A 22,198-nucleotide genomic window follows, 5' to 3' on the forward strand; every position below is an offset into this window, starting at 1 on the left:
GCGTATATGTGCTTGCTTCTGTTCTATTCAGTTCTATTGTTTATAAACCTAGGTCATCACAATAAAACAAAGAAAATATCCAGACTATTACTAAAGTAAAAACAAGCAAATTGATAGATGAAAAATTCAAATGTAAAATTCGCAAGTACTAATGTCCAGGTTTTAGGATGTGCCTCCTTTGGATATCAGTGTAAAACATGCAAGGCTCAAAATTAAATAGTAAATTATTTCCCCCCAGTACAACTGGTTAGGGTTGTAAATTAGAACCTGGGTCTTCGAGTCCCAGGGCTCCACTAAGCTGCAGTAATAGATCGAGGTCTCGTGAGTCCACCATTGCCGAGCCCACGTATATTCACCGCGTAACACTTTCCGCCCCACCACCCGCGGCGTGTAGGGCAGGCCGAAGCAGCAAGAAACAAATTCCCGGCACGTCCAGGAGGGTCTGCTCCTTTCTGCGAGCCCTGCAGCGCGGCCTGGAAGAAAAGGCGGCGCTGCTAAAACCGGACAACCAGGCCTTGGCCTCATTCTCCTCCCGAGGCTTCAGCGTCTTCCGCTTAGCAACTGTCGCTATGTCTTGGGAGCCCCTTACTGAGACGGTTCCTGGCAGGGTTCAAAATCCACTAAAGATAATGAGTGTTGTCCTAGGGCAGCGGGAGGAGGTTGCCCAGTCACCCTCAGCAGAACACGCTCTTGTAGTCGGAGGAAGTTGCGCGAATTTGCCTGTGAGTGGAGCAACTCCGGCGAGCCAAGGCGGGCTTTTTTCACAGTAGTGCTGCCAGGACCTGAGAGTTGACCAGAACCGCACGACTATAGATCTAGAAATATAGTGAAATCTGACATCCGGCAGAAAAGGAAAAGACAGAAGGGCGCAAGAGTCCTTTTCTTCCTCTGCGCGTCGATTTCCACGGGACAGCTGCGTTTGATAGGGCATCAAAAGCAACAAAGTGTGGTGTCCTCTCAGAATTACTGTTTAAAGTGCCACAAGACGGTTTGCGTATCAGCCCTGGAATGAGATCAGGAAAAGGCGTTCTACACTTTGGCAGCTCTAAGGTGAAAGCTCTCTGTCCCTTCCATTGGACGTTAAGGTGGGGAAATCAGACCGGTAGACCGGAAATGCCCGGAGGAACTTCCTGTAACTGGTCGGAACGGAGGGGCTTTCTTGCTGCTTAGTTTCTTGCTCGTTTGCAGTCCTTCCTCATGTTGCCCGCCGATGTTGCTCACAGGTGGTGATAGTAGTAGTTGTAGTAGTAGTATGGTGTCAGTGTTCATGGTGCTGTGCAGAACAATAGAGAACAGGTCTCTGCCCTGAGGAGCATACAATCTAAAATTCGATGCAAGGGAAGCAACAGAAGGAAGTGAAGGCAGAAGGAAGGCCTTTTTTCTCCCTTATTTTCCTTGTGGGTCAGGGTGAAAGGCTTGTTTGAAGTGTAAAAACCCCTTCGTGCCATCAGCAAAATGAGGGCTCCCAAGGACAGTACAAAGAAAAGGGACCTCCTAGGATGGATTGGAGCATCAGGGGGGCGGGGCGGGGGTGCTGCTGTAAGAGTATCTGGGCAATCAGCTAAGGCATTTTTTAAATGAAAGGGACTGCCTGATTATGAGCAGAGTACTCTCCTGGGTAGCAGAGGGATTAGAATAATTCCAGTTATTCTTTCAGGTTGGTACTTATTGTTTAGTTCTCCCCTCCTCTCTCCCTGAACATGCTGAAAAGGAGGAAAGAGAAAATGGACTGGTGGAACTGACAGTATTAATTGCAAGAAACCCTTGACTGAATATAATCAATTCTATGGGTAGCTGTTAATTGAATGATGCTGTGGACAGTTTGGTATGGTGGCTTGGTATGATTCTGGTCCAGTCTCATCCAGTTGTTGACTCTGGAGTGCATGAGGTAGATTGAAAGCCTCCCTTTGACCAAAGTCATGTTTTCGTTTGTGCCATTTTTAGGCTGGTTTCCCTGTTCACCCAAGCCTTGGAAGACTCTGCGGAGGAGAAGCGGCGACTGCATCAGAGCCTCAGTTGGCACAAGGCTCTTCTTGGAGACTGGCAAGTTGGAGAGGGAAATGAATGGCAACCCATGCCCAGAGTTCTAGACAAGTGATTGGTTTTCTTCTTTGTGTAGAGAGGTAGCAAAGTGTGTGGATTTAAGAAGTATTTATTTTAGATTTATATCTCATCTTCTTTCAAAGAACTCAGAGCAGTTTCTATCATTCTGCTGCTGCTGCTTTCAGTCTTACCCCACAACAACCACCCTGTGAGGTAGATTGAGCTAGGAGGCTGTGACTGGCCCAGTCGACTCCATGGCTGAGCAGAGACTAGAACCAGGTTGCTCTTTTTTTAGCAGAGGGCGTGAATAGGTCTGAATAGTCAAAATCCAAAAGTTAAGAATCTTGTCATTTTCTATAGGGCAAATAAAGTTTTTGTAGTTGTAAACTGGATCATGGTACTTGGGGATGAATGAATGGACATACCTGTTATTTTCTGAATGCTTGCACTGTGTTTTCTTTCCTTCTGCCAGGAACCCCCAAGTTCCTGAAAGCCCAGACCTCAAAGATGGTGAGAATGATATTCAAGGTAAAGGCAGTAATAATGAAAAACACTTCCCTTATCTTTGCATGTTCTCGCTTTCCTTACCTACAGGGAGCCTTAGATACTTTTACAGGGATTGGCAGATGTAAGGGGAGATGTATCCCTTCAAACACTTAGGAGCACATGGTGGGCGCTCATACAATAGATGGAACACATGGGAATAAGAATAGAATCTGAGTACAAGCGGTTCTGGATTCAAATCAAGGCCAGATTGGATGCAAACCTAAGAGAGAAATTCAGCAAAAAGACCTGCTATTGTACCCAGGAAGGTGAAAGGAATTTCTTTTGAAGCTCATTACTTGTTTCATGTGTTGTATTTCTGGAGAGGGAACTGGTTTATCTTAATATGTGGTGGTTTGTTATTCTGCTTTTCAAGGTTTTTTATCCACTGTGAACAGGAGTGCGAGGCAGATGCAACAGCACACACATGCATTTTTCATCAGGGCACCCCAATTGGACTGTGTATTCGGAGTAATGCAACTTAAGTTCATTTGCGCTGAGAATAAGAGAGTGAAAAGTAGGAACAGCATGACAGTTACAGTGGGTTGTACAATTTAAAAAATGCAGGTAGGGGGCAGAAATTCTGCATAACATTAAAGCAAATCTGTCTCCTGGAGTCCTATTCATCTTCCAACTGGTGAGGTTTCTCTAGAAGATTCCTATATATCTTCAAGCTTTCATATAGAGCCATAAGCCATACATGATCTCCAGGCTTCTTTGCATTGCAAGCACAATATTCTGCATCAACTCCCAGATGTGTGGAATATGCCTATTCTTGCATTTTTATGAATGAACTCAGCTGGCCCTTTCTGTAGTATAATTCTGAGAAGTTGTGATAATGATTATAACCATTTAACTTACTCTTTCTTCATAGTAGGAGCAATCAGTAAGGACATTTACCATGAAAAAGCTGCATGTGTACAAGTATTTGTATACCTCAGTGCATGGTCTAACAATGACCCTGTATTTTTATCTCTCTGTTATTTAGAGGAGCATGAGATTACCATAAATGATCATGATTCTAATAAATGTAGCCATCTATTTTTCTGAAAGCTTCCCATGCAAAATAGGCTAATTTTCATAGGATCATTTGCGTCAGGAAAATTAAGTTTGCAGTGCAAATTTTTCAGATGCCCTGTGGTGATCATGTTTTGTTGGTATTTAGTGAACAGTAATGCTTAAAAAGTAGCTTGATTTTGTCCTAATACTTGAAAGATTTCAGAGGGGGGAATTAAAGCACATTTAGGGAGCAATCCTCTGGCCCCTAAAAAGCAGTACCATAGGCTATTTTCATTTTCCCAGATCTGGGCAAGAGGCAGTGCTTTCCTCTTGTACCTGGCATGGACAGAACTGTGCTGGGTGTTCGCTAGTGTTGGGAAAGGGACTTCATGGTATTTTGGAGTGGGGATCAGTTTGAAGAGGCCAGTTATGATCCATCCTGAGGCCTCCAACTCCCACCTCTCAGCAACCAGAGCACCAAGACAGGAAAAAGTCTGTCTAGTGAATTGGGAAGGATTGGGAAGTAGAAATCGCTTCCACTCTGCTCTGTGTTAAATGACTGTATGCCTCTGACTTTGGGGTCTTATTTATTATAGATTTATAGCTCACCTTTTTTCTTACAAAGTGGCTTACATCATTCTCTTTCTTCTGTGCCCAGTCTTATTTCCACAACAGCAACCCTGTGAGGTAGTTTGGGCTGAGGTTCTGTGACTGGCCCAAAGTTACCCAGTTGGCTCCATGGCTGAGTGGGGACTAGTATCCAGATCGCCTAAGTCCCAGACCCTAGCTCTTAACCACCACACTATACCACCCTGGCTGTCTTATGACCACTGTGATAGGTTTATGCTCATGATGTGATTTAAATGTTATTATATAGACAATTGTATTGAAATTTATTCATTTTTTATTAATTTAAAACTTTTCTATACCGTCTCAAACTTAAAAGTCTTGGGACGGTTTACAGAAATACTTAAAAATATAAAGCCATAACACATACTTCCTTCCTTTGTTTACATTTAAGAACAAAGCTAAGGTACTGAAAACTGTTGATCCACTAATTTTAGTAACTGAAAGAACAGTTCATGATATGCAGTTTGATTCTACTAAGGCATTCGTTCAGCTTCAGATTTCTGTCAGTTTTTCACATTGATGTAAATGTATTTCAGTGACATTGACCTATTCTATTGTGTACTCCTTGGGTCTAATACTAGCAGAAAAATTAATTACAGCTTTGAAACTGCCATGGTTGCCTAATATTGTATTTGTCATCCCTTGATTGTTGCTAATGAACTAAAGAAAAGGATTTTTTTCTGCAGAAAAATTAAGCCCTGGGAAAAATTTCACTCTGCACCACAGTATAAATGACATTTTGACTCTGCATTTGTAGACAGCGAACCCTCAGCCAAGGAGTGTGAAGAACTAGAGCTGCTTAACAAAGCCCTGGAGAAAGCATTAAGAATCCGGTCAAAGTTCCATCAGGCTCCCTGTGAGGCTACAGAAGGTGAGAAAGCAGCAGCCAAGAAGCCTGTTATAAGTGACACTTTAAAACAGCAATTGAATAATTCTAAGGAGAGCATCTCTAAGACTGCCAAGGTGTCCTCTGTGATCAGAAAGGCTGTGCCTTCCAAAAAGCCCACAGCGTACATGCTGAAAGCTCCCTACAGGACTGACCCAGATGGCAGAAGGCCACAGGCAAAAATGTTACCTCAGCAGAGCTCCAGAGTTGCTAAGGTACCTGAGAAGAAAAGGTCAGCCAGAGGAGCTGCTTCCCCAAAAGCCAAATTGCCTATAAAAATAAGCAGAGCAGGTCATGAAAAGGTCTTTGCCGCTGGAGAACCTGGAACGCCACCGGACTCTTCCAAATCCCCACATCTTGCAAAACAACGCCCTTCATCAGGGAATTCTGCAGATGGGTCAGACTTTGCAGGTCCTGATCCACCATTACCTGAAGCAGGGAATAAGGAACCTGCTGTGGAATCTCTAGTTTCACAGAACCGTTTGAGAGGAAGCATCCCAGGGATGGGCTTAACTTCCAGAACTTCCACTCTCCAAGAAAAGGGGTAAGTTCCCGGTAAGAACTCCACAACTCGGCCTTGAAGTTGTAGTTAACACAGAACATCAGATTGGGGAAGGCTGGAGTAGTAACTGGCAACTTGACAACCGCTCCCATAAGGTCCAGCCAGCATAACTATGATCAGGGATTTTAGTTCAAAGCATTTGGAAGGCTTTGAAGGCCAGTGCTAGCATTTAAACAGAGCCTGGGAGCTCATGCAGCTGGTACAAAATCAGAATAATATGGTCTAAAGTTTGGGTGTCAGAAAAGCTTGAGTTGCAATTGGCGTGATATGAAAGTTATAACTGGGTTGTGCAAGGACAGCTGACTCTCCTAAAGCTGGTGATTGGCTATTGCACCAATGCTCTTGCGGGCTTTTCCAGGGAGCTGATTGGCTACTGTGTGACCAGAAGGTGAGGCTAGATAGATAGGCTAGATAGGATTATTACACAGTTTTATTTATGTATTTATTTATTAGATGTATATCCCACACTTTTCAGTTAAAGAACTCAAAGTGGCTTGCATAATTTTCCTCCTGCTCTCAGTCCGATCCCCACCACAACAACCCTGTGAGGTAGGCTGGGCTGAGAGTCTGTGACTGGCTCTGAGCCACCCAGTTGGCTCCACAGCTGAGTGGGAACTGGAAACCAGGTCCCAGTCCTGCTCTCTTAACCACTACACCATACTGAGTCTCAGTCTAAATTAAAACCCAAGATAAAGCAGTACGGTTTTTGCTAGTTTCTGAATCGATGTGCCTTTGTGCACACAGAGTTTGCTGATGCAAATCAATTCTTTGCAGGTCTTCGCTGAAGCTACCACTCCCTTACAGGAAAGCCTTTTCTAGGTATATCAGGTAAACCATCCAAGCTGCCTTACTTCAACATTGGAACTCTCTGCAAGTGGATGGGAGGGTCCCCAGAGGTGGCGCTCTCGTAGGAGAGCCCAGCTTGAGTTACTTTGCGAAATTGGTTGGAGGACTGGTGGGGCAGTGCAGCCTTCTAGAACACCCACACATGGAGCATATCACGGGGCCCAGCATGTGGAATGGAGTCGAAAGCGCGAGGCAAATCTTCACGTGGCTGTGGTCGGGCATGGTGGCCTTCCGTTCTCCTGCCCATTTGCATGAGAGCTGCCAGGTGGGAGGGGGTGTGTGGCCAGCCCAGTATTGTTTGTTCTGACTTGAATCTGCCTTAGACAAGGTCAGACCGTGCAACAAGCCATGGTGGGTTTTTTTACCATTTCTGGTCTGTCATGTTGCTTGAACCCAGCCATGGCCTTTCACTGTGCTATGTTTGGTCCTTAAAAACCATGACAAGTTTTCTCTGTGCCACTGTGGCTTGTCATGTGGTTTGAACCCAGGATCATGGTTTCCCTCGTCCTGGTATATAGCTACCACAGAGTCCCCTGGCAAGAGCGGCCATTGCAGGAGCCACTCAAGCCATCCTGCCTCTGTGTGTGGACCAATGAGGAAGGGGCAGGTGACATAGGCTCCTTGGGATGGAATTTCAGGTACAGTGACTGATGGGATACATGCCAACAGCAGGGGGACTGAGCAGGGAGAGACATTTTGGGTAGATCGTGGTAAAAAAACCTGAATCATGGTAACATGCAGGGTCGCTTGCCGTGTTGTGTGAACGCAGCCAGTATGTCCACCTAGCCCAGTCTTGTTTGCTCCCTCTGGCAGTGGCTCTTCAGGCTTTCAGGCACTGAGAGATCTTTCCATCATCTGCTACCTGTTCTGTAGAGCTGGACCTGCTGGGGGGTCACACCTAGAAACTTACTGCATGTAAAGCGCGTGCCCAGAATGTGAGCTGAGGAAAAAAGGGGTTTGATAGGTGCCGATAAGGCAACAACGTTGCATGTTCGAAATAATGTTCTGCCTTCCAGAGTGTTCTGCCCTGCTGCCTTTAGCATTTTCCTCTTAGAGGTCACTGGTCTCTTCCAGTGTGTGATGGTGGAGGTAATTTCTGCTGGGTGTGGGGGCAGAAAGGAGATCTGTGGATGCTGTGAACGTCAACTCCTGGCATTCCTGACTATCAGCTGTGCTGTCAGACCCTTCTCCGCCTCAGTGACCAGGGGAGTTTCTGTTTGTAGCCTGGTCTCAAAGCTTATGCAACACCAGCAGCAGCTGTGTGGGAAAGCAGATAGTTCCCTGTGATGCAGAAGACGGGTAGAGTCAATACTGCTCCCCATATAATAATCGGGCCTACATGCTGTGTTTTTCTGCAGTCACGGTATGGCTTTTGGTGATCTGAGTGCACCTAGAATCGGAGTTAATGGAGCAGAAGCATCAGCCAAAAAATGATAAATGAATCCATGTGTTTGCATCTGGCATATTCTGTGCCTTTCATAGGAAACTAAAGCCCGGGGGCTGCATCAAATTATGGATTCAGATGATATAGCTGTGCCCCGCTGCTAAAACTGAACCCACATGCAGCTTTCAAGTTACAAAATAAAATTAACACATACATTGAAGTGCACTCTCGCTATTATTTGTTAATAGCCGAATAATTCATCTTTCTTGCCACTTGGAACACGTAAATCGAAGTGACCTAATAAAAACCTAGGATATGGATTGTCTGCAGCACTTTGAATTTGGAACAAGCAAAAGAACACAAGCCGAATGTAAAATGAAATATAATCCATTGTTCTGCTAAAAAATGGTGCAAATCTTCAGACTTATCCCCACCCTTTCTGGTTCTTTGTTCTCTCCCTGGAATTCTGCTTCTTGCAACAAATGCCCAGGCTGTTGGAGAAGTGCCAGCTTTGCCAGACAAGCCCAGACGCAGCTCTCGCCAAAGCTCGCTTCATGGAAAAGTTGCAAGCAACAGTATCCTTTTGCTAGTCTGGGCTTTGGAGGGGGACTTGATAGGTGTGCAAGGCAACCTGTGTGCACCTTTCTTACCTGGGTTCGGACCTGGGTGACTCCAGAGCAGCTTTCGGAGAGGCTCCATTTAGCTTGTTCCTTTTGCGCACACTCATCTTCTTACCTGCCCGTTGCTAAGAGCAATCATGGATTTTGACCCATTGTTTTTGATCTATCAAAATTGATGGGCGAGTTCCAGTTGCTGCGGCCTGATGACGTGGACAAGGTGCTTGGACAAGTACGTCCCACCACCTGCTTACTGGACCCTTGCCCATCGTGGCTACTCAAGACAGCCAAGCATGGGATAGGGGCCTGGATCCTGGAGGTCATCAACACCTCTCTAAGGGACGGCCGGGTACCTGCCCCTTTAAAGGAGGCAGTAGTCCGACCGGTCCTGAAGAAAGCGTCACTGGATCCAGAGATGGCCACTAATTATAGACCGGTGGCCAACATCCTGTTCCTGGGCAAGGTGTTGGAGCGGGTGGTGGTGGGACAACTCCAAGCTGTCTTGGATGAAACTGATTATCTGGACCCATTTCAGTCCGGCTTCAGACCCGGGTACGGTACTGAATCTGCCTTGGTCGCCCTGTATGATGACCTTTGCAGGGAGAGAGACAGTTCCCCATTGGTTCTCCTGGACCTCTCGGCGGCTTTCGATACCATTGACCATGGTATCCTTCTGGATAGGCTAGCGGGATTGGGAGCAGGGGGCACTGCTTTGCAGTGGTTCCGCTCCTACCTCAACAGCCGATTCCAGAAGGTGGTGCTGGGGGACTATGGCTCTGCACCATGGCAGCTATGCCATGGAGTTCCGCAGGGATCCATTTTGTCCCCCTTGCTATTTAACATCTACATGAAACCGATGGGAGAGGTCATCAGGAAGTTTGGGCTGTGGAATCATCAGTATGCTGATGATACCCAGCTCTACCTCTCTTTTTCAACCAATCCAGGTGAGGCAGTGGCTGTACTGAACCTGTGCCTGGCCGAGGTAATGGGCTGGATGAGGGCCAACAAACTGAAGCTCAATCCAGACAAGATGGCGGTCCTGTTGGTAGGCGGTTCGGGCTTTGGGGTGGGGGACCTGGACCTTGTCCTGAATGGGGTAGCACTCCCTCTGAAGGACAGGGTCCGCAGCTTGGGAGTGCTCCTCGACCCGGAGCTGACTTTGGAAGCTCAAGTGTCGGCGGTAGCGAAGAGCGCTTTCCATCAGCTTCAGCTAATCTATCAGCTGCGTCCCTACCTGGAAGACGACTGCCTAGCAACAGTGATGCATGCATTGGTAACTTCCCCATTAGACTTCTGTAACGCGCTCTACGTGGGGCTGCCCTTGGAAGATGGTCCAGATACATCAGATGGTGCAAAACAGAGCTGCCAGGTTGCTGACGGGGACTGGGCATTGTTCTCACATAACTCTAGTCCTCCGTCAGCTTCACTGGCTCCCCATTGAAGTCTGGGCCCAATTCAAGGTGCTGGTCATTACCTATAAAGCCCGAAACGGCTTGGGACCTGGTTATCTAAAGGAGTGCCTGCGTCCATACTTGCCCTCCTGCCCCCTAAGATCTGCGGCAGAGGCCCTTCTCCGGGAGCCCTCCATGAAAGATATTAGGAGGGCAAGTACCCAGAGGAGGGCCTTCTCTGCGGTGGCGCCCCACCTATGGAATGCGCTCCCCAGAGAGGTCCACCTGGTGCCGTCATTATTTGTTTTTCAGTGCCAGGTCAAGACCTTTTTATTTAAACATTATTCTAATTAATTGTTTATTTATTGGTTTTAATTTATTATTATTATTATTATTATTATTATTATTATTATTATTATTATAACATTTCTATGCCTGGATGTTTCCAGTTTTTCTATATTTGTATTGTTATTTATTTGTTGGAAGCCAGGCTGGTAAGTACAAGGGAGAAGACTTCTTCAGTGCTGGTCTCTCACCTCTGGAACTGGCTCCTGTCTTGGGTTTGACAAACATCTTTGTGGGTGCCCAAGAAGGTTCTGAAGACTTGTGTGCTTTTGCTAGCCTTTCCATTGTCTGTGATCTATCGATTTTGTTTGTTTGTTTGTTTATGTTTTTCTTTGCTGTCCCATTACTAAAAGTCTCTGGATGGCTTACAAAGAAAGAAAACAAAAAGATTTTTTTTTGTTTTTGTGTGGGATTTTTATTGAATATTTGTTTATTGATTATTCTGTTGTTGTTTTGCATATTTTTATTGTTTTAAAGGTTCTATGCTTAAAGGCATACAAACAATTTTAAATAAATAGTCTTAAAGAATACCACTGCAGAGTGGCTGTGTTTTCCAAGAGACTGAATACAGTTATCACAGCACAGTAATACTGTGAGGTAATCAGTATTACTGCAGAGTGGCTCATTGCTTTCAGGCTATTTTATTTTGCTATATCATAGCATCAGTAATCTTCTCTTTGATTCAGCATCTCCCCCCCCACTCCAGAAAGTAGGGGTGATATTTCTAAAAGAGCAAAACCATCAACCTTTTGAACATTTCTCCAGGCATATTGGCTTTAATGTCACACTAAAGAAATGTAAAATGGAGGCAAAATGGATTTCTAAGTTGAAATACTTAAGGAACTCTCAACCTGAGATGTCAAGGAAATGTATCTTAGTCAATCTTCTACAAAGAAGCCATGTATTTTCAAAGTGTGTGCATGTGTGGAAAATGGGAGGGGGAGAAAAAAGAGCTGCAGCAGCTGAATCAGGCGTGCCCTTTCCCCCCCTTCCAGTTAATTTCACCAGAGCAGTGATGTGGGGTGTCTCACCCTTTCTTACCACGCAGTTGTTCCCATCTAAACGCACCCCCCACATACACGCTTGTCACTCCTTCTTGGGGTGTGGCTATAAGACAACAGATACGCATTTCTGTTGCATGTCCTTTTACATACAACACAAAAGCACAGACATGTATTTTTGTATGTTCCACGCAACTCCCGTGGGACCAATAGGGAGATCATTTAGAGCAGGGGAACTGAGAGACACATCAAGTGCCACTTTATCGGTCAAACTCGTAGTTCTATGCAGTCATTTCAAAGAGAACCAGAAATGTCAGAAAATCCACGCGTGTATCTGTCTTAACCTCAAGCCATTTAACCTTCCTGTTTAGTTTTGGAAAGCAGATGACAAAGGATTGCAAACAGAAAGCATCTCTTTTTTGCTTACTGCCTCTCTTGGAAAAAAACACATGACCATGCCCTATTTTCTTAACCTCATGACTAGTTCTGCTCACCGTCACCAGCTTTTAGCCCAGCTGAGGTGAGAAAAGAGCTGATGCATCTGCATGATGTCCATATCCTTGTGAGCCAGCACATGGAAGCAGAGACCTCAGGTAAGAAATCCACAGACGGTAGATAAAAATGTTTTTTTCCTCTTTTGCTGGAGTTTTCTAGATTTGCAGTGGAGCATAACTGCTGCATCAGATTTTTTTTAAAAAAATTAGCTTAATCTTCAAACAATTTATGTTTTCATTATTGCATATTGTCTTGGTGTGTAGTATGTGACAAGTGGTATAGAAATATTTAAAAATAAACTTAAAAGTTAGAGTATAAAAGGAAAAGATGCTGAGGAGGAAAAAGCAGTGCAAACAGTAGTTCTTGTAAGGGTCCTTTCAGGAAATTCCTCCCTGCATGCTTCCCTTATACAATACATTTTTCAGTGTAATTTTTTTAAAGGGGGTAGGGGCTTTTGGAACATAGTTTGCATATATAGATGGCGCAGTCTCCAGCACGAGGAGGGAGATGTTAGCGAGATCTCACTTTAAGATACTACTTACAGTCCTTAGAGTTGAAGGAAAGCAGAAACTGTTCAGAGGACTGGCAGCCACTGGGAGGATGCGTCTCCCGTCTTGCAGCAAGAATTTCACGGCAAGGAAAGGCCCTCCTGGCCTCAATGTTCAGCTGGAGGGGCAGCTGCCAAGAGCATGACTTCCCTTCCTTCAGCCCTCGGAGCCCCTGCCTGGTGCAGCAGTCGGCAAAAGATCTCTTGTTGCATCAGTTGGCCCAGAGGACCAAGGATTACTGATGTGTCTGTGCAGGCATTAAGCTGTTGCAGCCTGATCTTCTAGGTGAATGCAGCAGAGAGGCAAATGTCAGGTTTGTGAGGCTGACTTGGTTTCGTGCCAGAACCCCACAGTCCACACGAGTCAGGTGCAGCAAAGGCCGTTTGGGGAGTGGAGCCAATTGCTTAGTAAACCCCTCTCTGCCATACCAGAATGACTGTCTTACAACACATACAAATAGACATCTGAGGCACTTCAGGGGTTCTAACAGTCTAATTCAGACCTAAATATTGTTTTGTTTAAAAAAAAATCGAGTCACGGGCTCGGGCAGGTCTACAAATTGCTGAGAAGTACGCCTCTTGGCCATCCCTGCTTACAACATTGGATTAGCTATAAATCTTCAAAATAAATAAAGCAGGGTTGGGAAAGAGCTTTGCCTGAGATTCTGGAGAGGTGAGTTTAAGATAGGTTGCTGGTCAGGATTTTGCCAGGAGTAGGTTAAAAGATCCAGTGGTCTAACAATAGTGCAAGGCATCTTCTTATGCTAAAATGTTTTCTTCAAATAGAAGAGAATTCAGGTTGTGTGTGTGTGTGATGAATTACCATTGTATTTTATAAGCCCTGTCAATCCATACTGATTTTCATGTATTGGCTGTTCTGAGTGTATTTGTTTACATGTGCACGGAGAGGTCATATGCTTGATGCTGTCTTCTCGGAGTGCTTCCATCGGGCTGCAGACCTGTGCTCTCGCTTCCCTCTTAGCTTTCCTTGGAGAAAACCCAACCTGGGAGAGGCAATACGAGAGTCTCCTGACTCTGGAGGGCCTGCAAGCAGTAGTAGACCAGAGCCTGGCCAAAGTGGACCAGCTGAGAGAAGGTGACGTTGGCTAAATGACTTTGCTCGCGCATATGTAACGGTGGCTGCTGTGGAATAGTTACGTCTATCATTTGTGTTCTGTTATCTTTTAGTATTCCATTTGGTTCTGTTTATCATTTCATTACTTGGATTCAGTTAACTATTTAAACTTAGATTTAGTATGGTGTTAAGCAGAGTTGTGATCATGTGGCCACCGTTAATATGCGGGTGGAATAAGGACGAGTGGTGTGTAGGTCAGTAGCCGATAGATTTATTTACGGGGGCCCTTTGTGATCGAGTTTATTTTATTGTTTTTAGTGATGGAAGTTTCTGCAGGATGTTGTAATATTATTATGAGCACCTATATTTTAGCATTGCTTTACTAAATAAAATAAGAGATACGGGATGCCCTCGGGCTGCCCCAATGCCCTCTCATTTTGCCTGCTCACCCCCCACTGTTAGACATGCCCACTTAGTTCCAGCACTTGCCTCGGAAGACCTAACGGGGTTTATGGCGCCCATCCCCACTTGGGCTGCCCTCCACATGTTTCAGAAATGGGCTTCCGTCATTCCTAACTAGCATGGCCGGAGGTCAGGAACGCTGAGAGCTGTAGTCCCAGCACGGGGAGAGTACAGGATAGGGAAGGTTGCCTTCCATTTGCAGCATTTCTGACTTACGTTTTACTATATTATCTGCTTTTCTGAATTAATTTTTTTATTTGCAACATGTGTTACAAAACTCTGGAAAATGCAGACTTTACTGTCGGATTGCTTTTCAGGGTGTCTGTGGATTTAGTCCACTTGCCTTTGAACGTGGATTCTGCACGTTCTTCACACATGCACCCTGGGTGCCCGAGACTGACCCACAGATTCGCATTCTTGCACAACGACATGGTCACCGTGTGGCTGGTGCTGGAGGTCGGAGTAGATGGCCCAGGAGGCCCCTTCTGACTCGCTCTGTTCCTATGGCCTTCCCCGCCCCAGACTGTGGTGGTGGAAGCGGTGGCTCCGTCAGTGGCAGGAAGGGGTTCAGCAGTTCCCTGGAGCAGAGCCGTGCCACTGTCCCTTAGGCAGGGCGCCTGTGAGGATTGTCCAGGGCCCGAGTCAGCAGGCCTTCGCATCGCGGCTCCTTGGGAGGAACAAGCAGGCGAGGGCTCTTGCCCCCAGGCCTCGCTCGTGGCCTTAGCAAGGACATGAGGCTGGCCTCTCTGGGCCGCTGGACTAGCGCAGGAGTGCAGAATTCCTTTCTTGAAGGGGGGGGGGGGCAGACTGCATGCCTGTGGCCGCTCTGCCTGCCCCCCTGGGCACCATCCAGAGGAAAGCAGGTGACCTTCCCCGTGGGGGCAGAGTCCCTGCCACGAGCTTCAGCGCAGAGCAGAGAGAGCAGCGGGATGTGCTCGGGTGGTGGGCATTCCTGCAAGATTCCCCGCAGGCCGCCCGGGGAACCCCACTACTCCCCTGGCCTAGATTCCTCATGCTGCCTCGTTGGAAACATTTGGGCAATGAAGACATAGGTGCCGTTCAGGCAAATGTCAGGGCGACCTGCAGGCAAAGCAAGGGGGTGGAAGCCAGGCTGCAGCTCAGAGGTCCAGTGCTGGAGCACCCTGACGCACAGCTGCCCAGCCTTGGCTTCTGAGGAACCTCAGCGAGGGCCCCACCCCACCCCACCCCACCCCCAGCTAATAAGGGGCATTGGCAGACTGTTCTCACCACCAAGGCGTGCTTCCTCACTTTCCCCGGAAGTCTGCCTTCCTGCAGCCTCAGCTCAGTAGAGCAAATCCTACTGTTTGGGCAGTGGGGAGCAGGTCCTTGTCCTCTTCCATGTGAGGGACCCTCAGAGATCGGAAAAGAGCCGTTGTGTCTATCCTCCAACTTAACAAACCATCTCTTCGTACTTTCTCGCCCTGACAGCGATGGAGTCGTATTCCAAGCTGCTTGCCCCTCCGTCAGCTTGCAGCCAGAAATGTTCCTGCGCGTGCTGTGCTTCCCTTGGGAGACAGAGATGCTGGGACATAGAAACGGTGGGGCCACCACCCCTGCTTTTTTACTCCAGCTTGAAAGAACTGGAGGACATGGAAGTCTTAAAACTTAAGGTGGCGATGCTGCACAAGCAACTGGAAATACAGAAGGTAGCTTTCCGCTGGGTCTACATTGGTGATGGTGACAGAGGAGGCTCGCGGTGCCTTCTTATGGCTTGGCTGGTTTTGTGGGAAGCTCGGGAACCACTTAGTGGAGGTGGCTGGGGGAAAGGCAGTCAGGTGACCCTAAGGAGTGTGCTGGATCTCTCTCCCACGTGGAGTCAGTGTATTCCTTGCAGTTCTCAGCCTCTGCGGAAATGTTCTGTCTTGGAGGGACACACAGAGATTGGCACTCTGTCCCCTGTGTGGTTTGGGGAACCACAAATGCATTCAGTTTCAAATGCCTCCTGAACAGATAATCTATTTACACAACTTTCCCTGGTTTATATTTGATTAGCATTTTTCTGCTCCATTTCATTGTTTTCTGTTGCTGTTTTATTTTTTTTTCCTGTTTGTGTATCTGTTTATTGTAGCTGTAATTGTTTGAGTATATTAATTTTTAAATATTTAATTTAAATATCCAGCTAAATATTTTAGTATTGAAACCTCTTAGAGAAATTGTTAAATCAGGTGGTATACAAGAATTAAGTATATATAAATGTATGTTAATATATAAATGCAAATATACATGTGTATATTATTTCCATACTATCCACCACCTGAAACTCCCTGGGTGGTGCATAGCAATTAATAAAATGCAATAAATTACAGTATAAAATAGTAAAATATTATGGTATGTTTATCATTTACTATCAAGAATTTAAAATCAAATTTTACATGACTTCAGCAACTAAGACAGGTTAGGACAACTTAGGTCTGTTAAAACTACTGACCCCGCAGCTGGACTAGTTAGACCCTGGTCTGACCCAGCATGACTGCTCTTTATCTTGGCACCAGGTGGACCTTAGTATAAAGATTGTTCCAAAATCGGTGGGCTGACATGGAAAAGGCCCCTTCCATTCATTCATTCATTCATTCATTCATTCATTCATTCTATTTAGATCTTAGCTCTTTCTCCTGCTGCTCTCACTCTCTCATGCCCTCAACAACTGCCCTGTGAGGTAGGTCGGGTTGAGAGTCTGTGACTGGCCCAAAGTCATGGCATGGCTGAGCAAGGGCTAGATCCCAGATCACCCGAGTCCCAGTCGTGTGCTCTTAATCACTACACCACACTGCCTCCCATGCTTCCACCAACTGAGCCTGCCTTAGAGGTGCCTTTAGAGTTGTCGAGGTTAGTCGAAAGTAAAATGTTTTCCTCTTTGTGTGCAGGTCATGGAAGCTGAGCTCCTCCCACTTCTGGAACCGGGAATCGTTCAGGAAGGCTCCACGGCATCCTTGTTCCGTGCTGTTTACACACTGCTGTGTGAAGGGGGCGTGCGCTTCCCTGTGCTTGTCCGTGATGAGGAGCCGCCCAGCTGACTGGGGGCCTGTCCGGGATGTCCGGCAACGTGCACAGTAAGGAAGGCACTGGGCCTCTTTCATGAGCAGCCATGCTTGATCTCAGGTTGAATAGCAACCTTTTCCCTCCCGTGCATTTACGAAACAAGTAAAATTACTTCATACTTCTGGAATCTTCCCCTTGCCTGAAAGGAAGTTGAGGCGGGCTCTCTCTTTACTTCTCTCGAATATATTTATTTAATAAAGTTATGTTCCACTTTTCATTGCGATATCAATGTGCTTACAGAAACTATAAAAATATAGAATATGATTTATTACATCAAATTTATGGCCTGGCTTTTTTCCCCTTGCAAGGAAGAAGAGGCAGCTTCTCTGATCATCTTCCTTTCCGTTTTATCCTTCGGCAACCCTGTGAGGTAGGTCAGGGCAAGGGTCAGTGGTCACCTGGTGCCTGCGTTGGGGCCAGAACCTTGACCTCCTGATTCCCAGTCCAGCACTCTTACCACTACTGTCAGAAAGAGAACCATTTTAAGAGCCTGCGAATAGGTTCTGAAGTACTGCCCCCTGCTCCAGTTGGCTGTGGCTGGCGGAAGTAGTAGGCCAAGAGAGCTGGAGAGCTCAAGTCGTCCATCCTGAAATGGAGTATCCTGGACATAAGCATGACTGGCTTAGCTGGCCCCTGAACAAGAGTGGTCCACAGAGATGAAAGGGTGATTTGGAAGAAGGAAGCAGGAAGGGGAAAAATGTAACAAAGAAAATTCCTTAGCCAAAACGAGGAGGGGGCTGAGATCAGATAGCAGGACACTTGCTCAGAGACCTCATGACTATTAACAGGCACACCCTGCATAGGAAATAAGCTCATTATAATTCACCTGGGAGGGACAACGAGGGAGGGAAGAACAGGTATTAGGGTGGCACAGGATGGCCTTTCACGTTTATGGAATTGGCTTGTTTGCTGAGCTACAAAAGTCTTGAGACTTGTTGCAAATACGAGACGGGATAGAGCTGTTTCAATAAATACAGAAAAACGAACGAAATGCCTGACTCAGAAGGAGTCTGTTTTCTCACCCTTTGCAAGGCGTGGGACGAGCCTTGAGCAATGAGCTGCAACACCCACCCACGCAGAGAACGGGCACACAGCCACACTCCACGGAAGGTGTGACGGAAGTGACTGCAGCTGGAGATCTGGGGAAGGGGAACGCCACGATCATGTCACTGTTGAGAAGACCCACTTGAAACGAGTTAGAGCTGGTTGCACAATCACAGCTGCCAGTTTCCTCAAACAAACAAATTCAGAGTGATGCCCCCTCGTACCCTAAACCCCAGTCCGAGCATAGAACTGAACAGTGGGACAACACAGGGGTGCTCGCTTGGACTGCGGGGAAGCTTGCATTTTGCATTTAATGTCAGTGTTCGCTGCACTGCTCTGGCAAGCGCTGTACATCATCCACGATAAAGAGCTCTCACATCAGTGGGGCAGAAAAGAGAATGCTCTTGCTATTGTGCTCCTTCCTTGAATTCAGGGAGCTCGCTTGAATTGATGGGGAAAACAGACACTTCCATTCGAGCACGTTCATGCGTCTACTCTGCGTAAGACCTTTGCAGCTCCCTCAGTTCAGGGCGCTCATCTGAAAGCGGAAGAAGACACGCCTCTTTTGGTGGGGTTGATTTGGCTCCCGTTCCTGTCACGGGGCCTGCCAGTGCACTTGGCGCAGGACACAATCCGTCAACATCCTCCTGACTGAAAGAGCCAGGAAGCAGCTGGGTTCACCAGTCATCGCATCTATAATGTTCCCACAGAGAGCTCTGATTCTCAATTTTTGTACTTTACTTGGGTTTGGTTGAGCCCTCATTCTAAAATCTAGTATTTTCAGCCACCTCAGCTTGTTCTCAGCCCATGTTGAGTTATTCAGAAGGCCCAATAACACTGGCTTAGAAAAAGGAACACTTCATAAAGAACTATTACCTTTTTTTTCTTCTAAGTTTAAAGAAAGGTTGAACTTGATTCATCGTTTTTGATCCATTTTTGTGACTTTAAAGGCATTCTAGCCCAAAGCCATGCTTTGGCTGAAAAGCCTTCTCTGACATGGTACCACATTAAAGCTGGATCAGAGCATGGAAAATAGCAGTGCTTTGCAACGTTTGGCATTGACAGCGGTGACATTTTAATCGGTTCTCCTGTTCCTGTTATTTCTATTAAGTCCCAGCAACTGTGAGTGTTGCTCTGGCAAAAGCATCTTAGTCATCAGTCAGAGGAATGTTAGGGGGGAAGCTGAAATGTGAGGCCACCAACACAATTCTATTGTTCAATATCTAGGGTTGCCAGTTCAAAATGTTCAATTTTTATCTTTTGTTCTGTCAGAGGACATTAAATTAGCTCTCTAGGTTTTTTTTTCTTTTTTCTTCATTTTATTCTGCTTGCTGGGCCGTCTAGACATTCTCTGCTGTGTTTTAAAAATTTTCATCCTGTAAAGCAAGCAAGTTAAGGCCCACACCTGCATTTCAGTACAGAAAGTATGGCACCTATAAAGCTGGCCATATTTAAGCCTCACATTGTGGTTATGTGCAGAATTTGTACCCCACTCCTTTGTACAAAAATAGTTTCCTGAGTGGCTCACAACTAAAAGAGCTGCTATACAAAGGATAGAGGGGAAAGGAAAAGGGCAATCTTAAGCATTTGTTCTTAAGGTTGCCGTTCTTACACCTAGCTGTCATGGAAACAGCACAAGTAGCCTGATGGAATGACTGCTGCCAAATGACATTTAGAGAGAGAAAAAGGCAGCTGGTGTCTCAGCACAGGCAATGTCCAGCTTCTGCTCTGTGACCAGTTTTAGTAACTGCTACTTTGCTTCAGCTAAAGTGTCCCTATGAATACACCTATTGCAGGAGAGGATCAATAGTAGTACAACTTGTCTTTCATGGAAACTTGCAGGAGCCAGTGAGTGGCCCCTGGGTTGAGAGGGAAGGAGGGCTCTCTGAGCAGGGAAGCTTATGGGACTCCCCTTCCCACATCTTCCTCCAGCCAAGTTCCCTTCCACTGGCTGCCATTTTGCTTCTCATGACTGAGGCTTGGCTGGCAGGCAGCGATGCGTATGTGCATCCCGCACATAATCTGAAGCCAACTCAGTGGCACAGCCTCTGCTGCCGGTGGGAGGCTGCCCTGTCATCCCCCCTTTACCTGCCCCCTTGTGGAGGGCACCCAATTTGTAAAGTATTAACACATACAGATTTAAACCTCAAGGCAGTGTTTTTTAAAGAAATGCATCTTGCAGTATTCCATATACTTAGGATGGCAACTCTGCCACCTGATAGGCCAGATTCCATTTGTTAAAATGCTTCTTAGCCTGTGCATATGGCCCCATATTCCCGAGAACTGCAGAGGCAGGTGTCTCTTCTGTGCTGTGGTCAAAATGGAAATCCCCAGCTAACAGATGCCAGAGTGGGGTGGATATGGGCTAGACACCTAAAACTATACGACTCATATTTTACTTATTCAAAGTTAATATTGGAACTTTACAACTACTGTTCTGCTAAAAATTCTGAAGAAGATGTCTGCAAAAGAAAGTATTCTTTCAAAGAAATGAGAAATTGCAGATGAGCACCATGTCTTTAATGACAATGGACGACTTGAGTGTTTCAAGCAAGGATAAAGCAGTTTGCCTGCCTTGTCTTGAAACTGTCACCCTATTGAAGGAGTACAATATGAAAAGGTTCTTTAAATCTTGCCACAAGAGCTACTCAATATATAAAGGATAGGTGTGAGTAAACAAGATAGATTCTCTTTAAAAAGCAATGTTTTTGCGGCAAAATAGTTTTAGAAAGCTTATTGAGGAGAAACTGTTGACTGTGAGGTCCAGCTATCATGTTGCGCAGTGTATTGCTGAGAGTGGAAGGCCACTCACTGATGGTGAATTCGTTAAGTGCATGGTTAATGTAAGGAGCAAATGCACCTGTATCTTGTATTAGTTGCATCAGTTTATCTGCATCTGTAGTCACCAGGCAAGCTGAACAGCTAGGAGAAGAGCGGCATATGATTGTCAAGGCAAACGGTTTTGATTCTTTTTCCTTTGACATTAGATGAGTGCAATGACATTATGCACACTGTTCAGCTACCAATATTTATCGGGATAGGTTCCAGCTTCAGAATTCCAGAAGAATTGTGTGCACTGCAGAATTTGAAAGGCATGACAACTGCAGAAAACACTTTCTTGAAGGTGTTTACATAAGTAGAAAATCTTGGTCTGAGTTGGGACAAATGGAAAAGCATCACAACTGATGGTGGGAAAAATATCGTGGGAAGTAAAACTGGTGTAATTGCAAGAAGCACTAACGATGTAGTGAAATTAAATGGTACACTTCCCATGCAATTTCAGTGCATCATCCAGCAGTAAGCCTTGTGTTCAGTGGGATTCTTCAGTGGGAAAGTGGGATGCATGTTGTATCCAGCATTAACTACATCAGTTTCCTCTTTTCCCTCAGAGACAGATGCAGAGTATGGAGGTGTATTCCACCATGCAGAAGTCAGGTGGCTTAGCAGAGGCAAGGTCCTCATCATGAAGGTGAAGTCTTAACGAGAAATGAAAAGGTTACGAAGTACTTTCTGACCCTCGATGGATGTTTGATTTGACTTTCTTAACTAATATCACAGAGCACCTGAACACATGGAATCTAAGGACTGGGCTAGAGGGAGCAGGGAAGTCCCGTTCGCCCAGCCCAGTTGCAAGCTCCAGCCCCGCATCCGTTCCACATTCTCCTCCTGCACTGGGCAAAGCAGGCTGCTGGTATTTCTGCTGCTTCCTTCTCCACCTCCAACGCACGGAGATACCAAGATGCTTTGGCAGAGCAAATCGGGGAGGGCTGTGGGCCCACTGTTGCACCGAAAATAGCAGGGAAGTGCCAGTGACTAACGTCAACATCCAAGGAGCTTTTGTTGTTGGGGAGGAAGGTGGCATGGGGTGCTATTTTCAGAGCTGCACTTCCTGATGCTTCTGTGTTATTAAGACAGCCTTCCATCTCTCCGCAACTTGACTCATGTACATTAAAGGCAGGCAGAGGCCTTCTAGGATGTGAGCAGAGGATTACATTCTCTTTGGCTCCTGTTTTGATCAGCTCCAAATAGTGCAGAGGGCTTCAAAAGAGGGCGAAAGAAGAGGCAGAGTGTCACGAAAAAATCCATGGGCCAATATGAGCATAGAGGCCAGTATGAAAACACTTCTGCTTGCTTGCGGGTTGCGAAGTCGCGTCCGACCCATCTCAGCACAAGTGGGGGATACTAGGACCAGGCCTGCTGTGTGCTTGCTCGGTCGGTGCCCCAGGACCTGCCTGGGGACAGGCCACTTGGCTTGAGCTTGAGCTCAG

General features: G+C 46.2%; 1 protein-coding gene across 6 annotated transcripts; it reads left to right on the plus strand.

The window, feature by feature from the left end:
• Nucleotides 1-1,119: 1,119 nt before the first annotated feature.
• Nucleotides 1,120-21,887, plus strand: TEDC2 (tubulin epsilon and delta complex 2). 6 transcript variants are annotated; one of them, XR_006415074.1, is made up of 12 exons: nucleotides 1,160-1,223; nucleotides 1,945-2,094; nucleotides 2,516-2,571; nucleotides 4,973-5,645; nucleotides 6,438-6,491; nucleotides 8,384-8,468; nucleotides 11,732-11,840; nucleotides 13,272-13,385; nucleotides 15,276-15,493; nucleotides 16,712-16,897; nucleotides 17,195-17,256; nucleotides 21,320-21,887. XR_006415074.1 is itself a non-coding variant. In XM_044433723.1 (11 exons), the coding sequence occupies exons 1-10, from the start codon at nucleotides 1,198-1,200 to the stop codon at nucleotides 16,859-16,861; spliced, it is 1,635 nt and encodes a 544-aa protein (XP_044289658.1). In that variant the 5' UTR covers nucleotides 1,160-1,197; the 3' UTR covers nucleotides 16,862-16,897; nucleotides 21,320-21,886. The 6 variants fall into 6 exon arrangements, 5 of the variants coding, with proteins under 5 accessions (XP_044289655.1, XP_044289658.1, XP_044289656.1 ...); XM_044433723.1 differs by lacking the exon at nucleotides 17,195-17,256 and having other exon boundaries at nucleotides 21,320-21,886; XM_044433721.1 differs by lacking the exon at nucleotides 21,320-21,887 and having other exon boundaries at nucleotides 17,195-17,574.
• The last annotated feature ends 311 nt before the right edge of the window (nucleotides 21,888-22,198 follow it).

This window comes from Varanus komodoensis, unplaced genomic scaffold (assembly GCF_004798865.1).
Source record: "Varanus komodoensis strain SLA01 unplaced genomic scaffold, ASM479886v1 scaffold26, whole genome shotgun sequence".
Taxonomy (NCBI): Eukaryota; Metazoa; Chordata; class Lepidosauria; order Squamata; family Varanidae; genus Varanus; species Varanus komodoensis.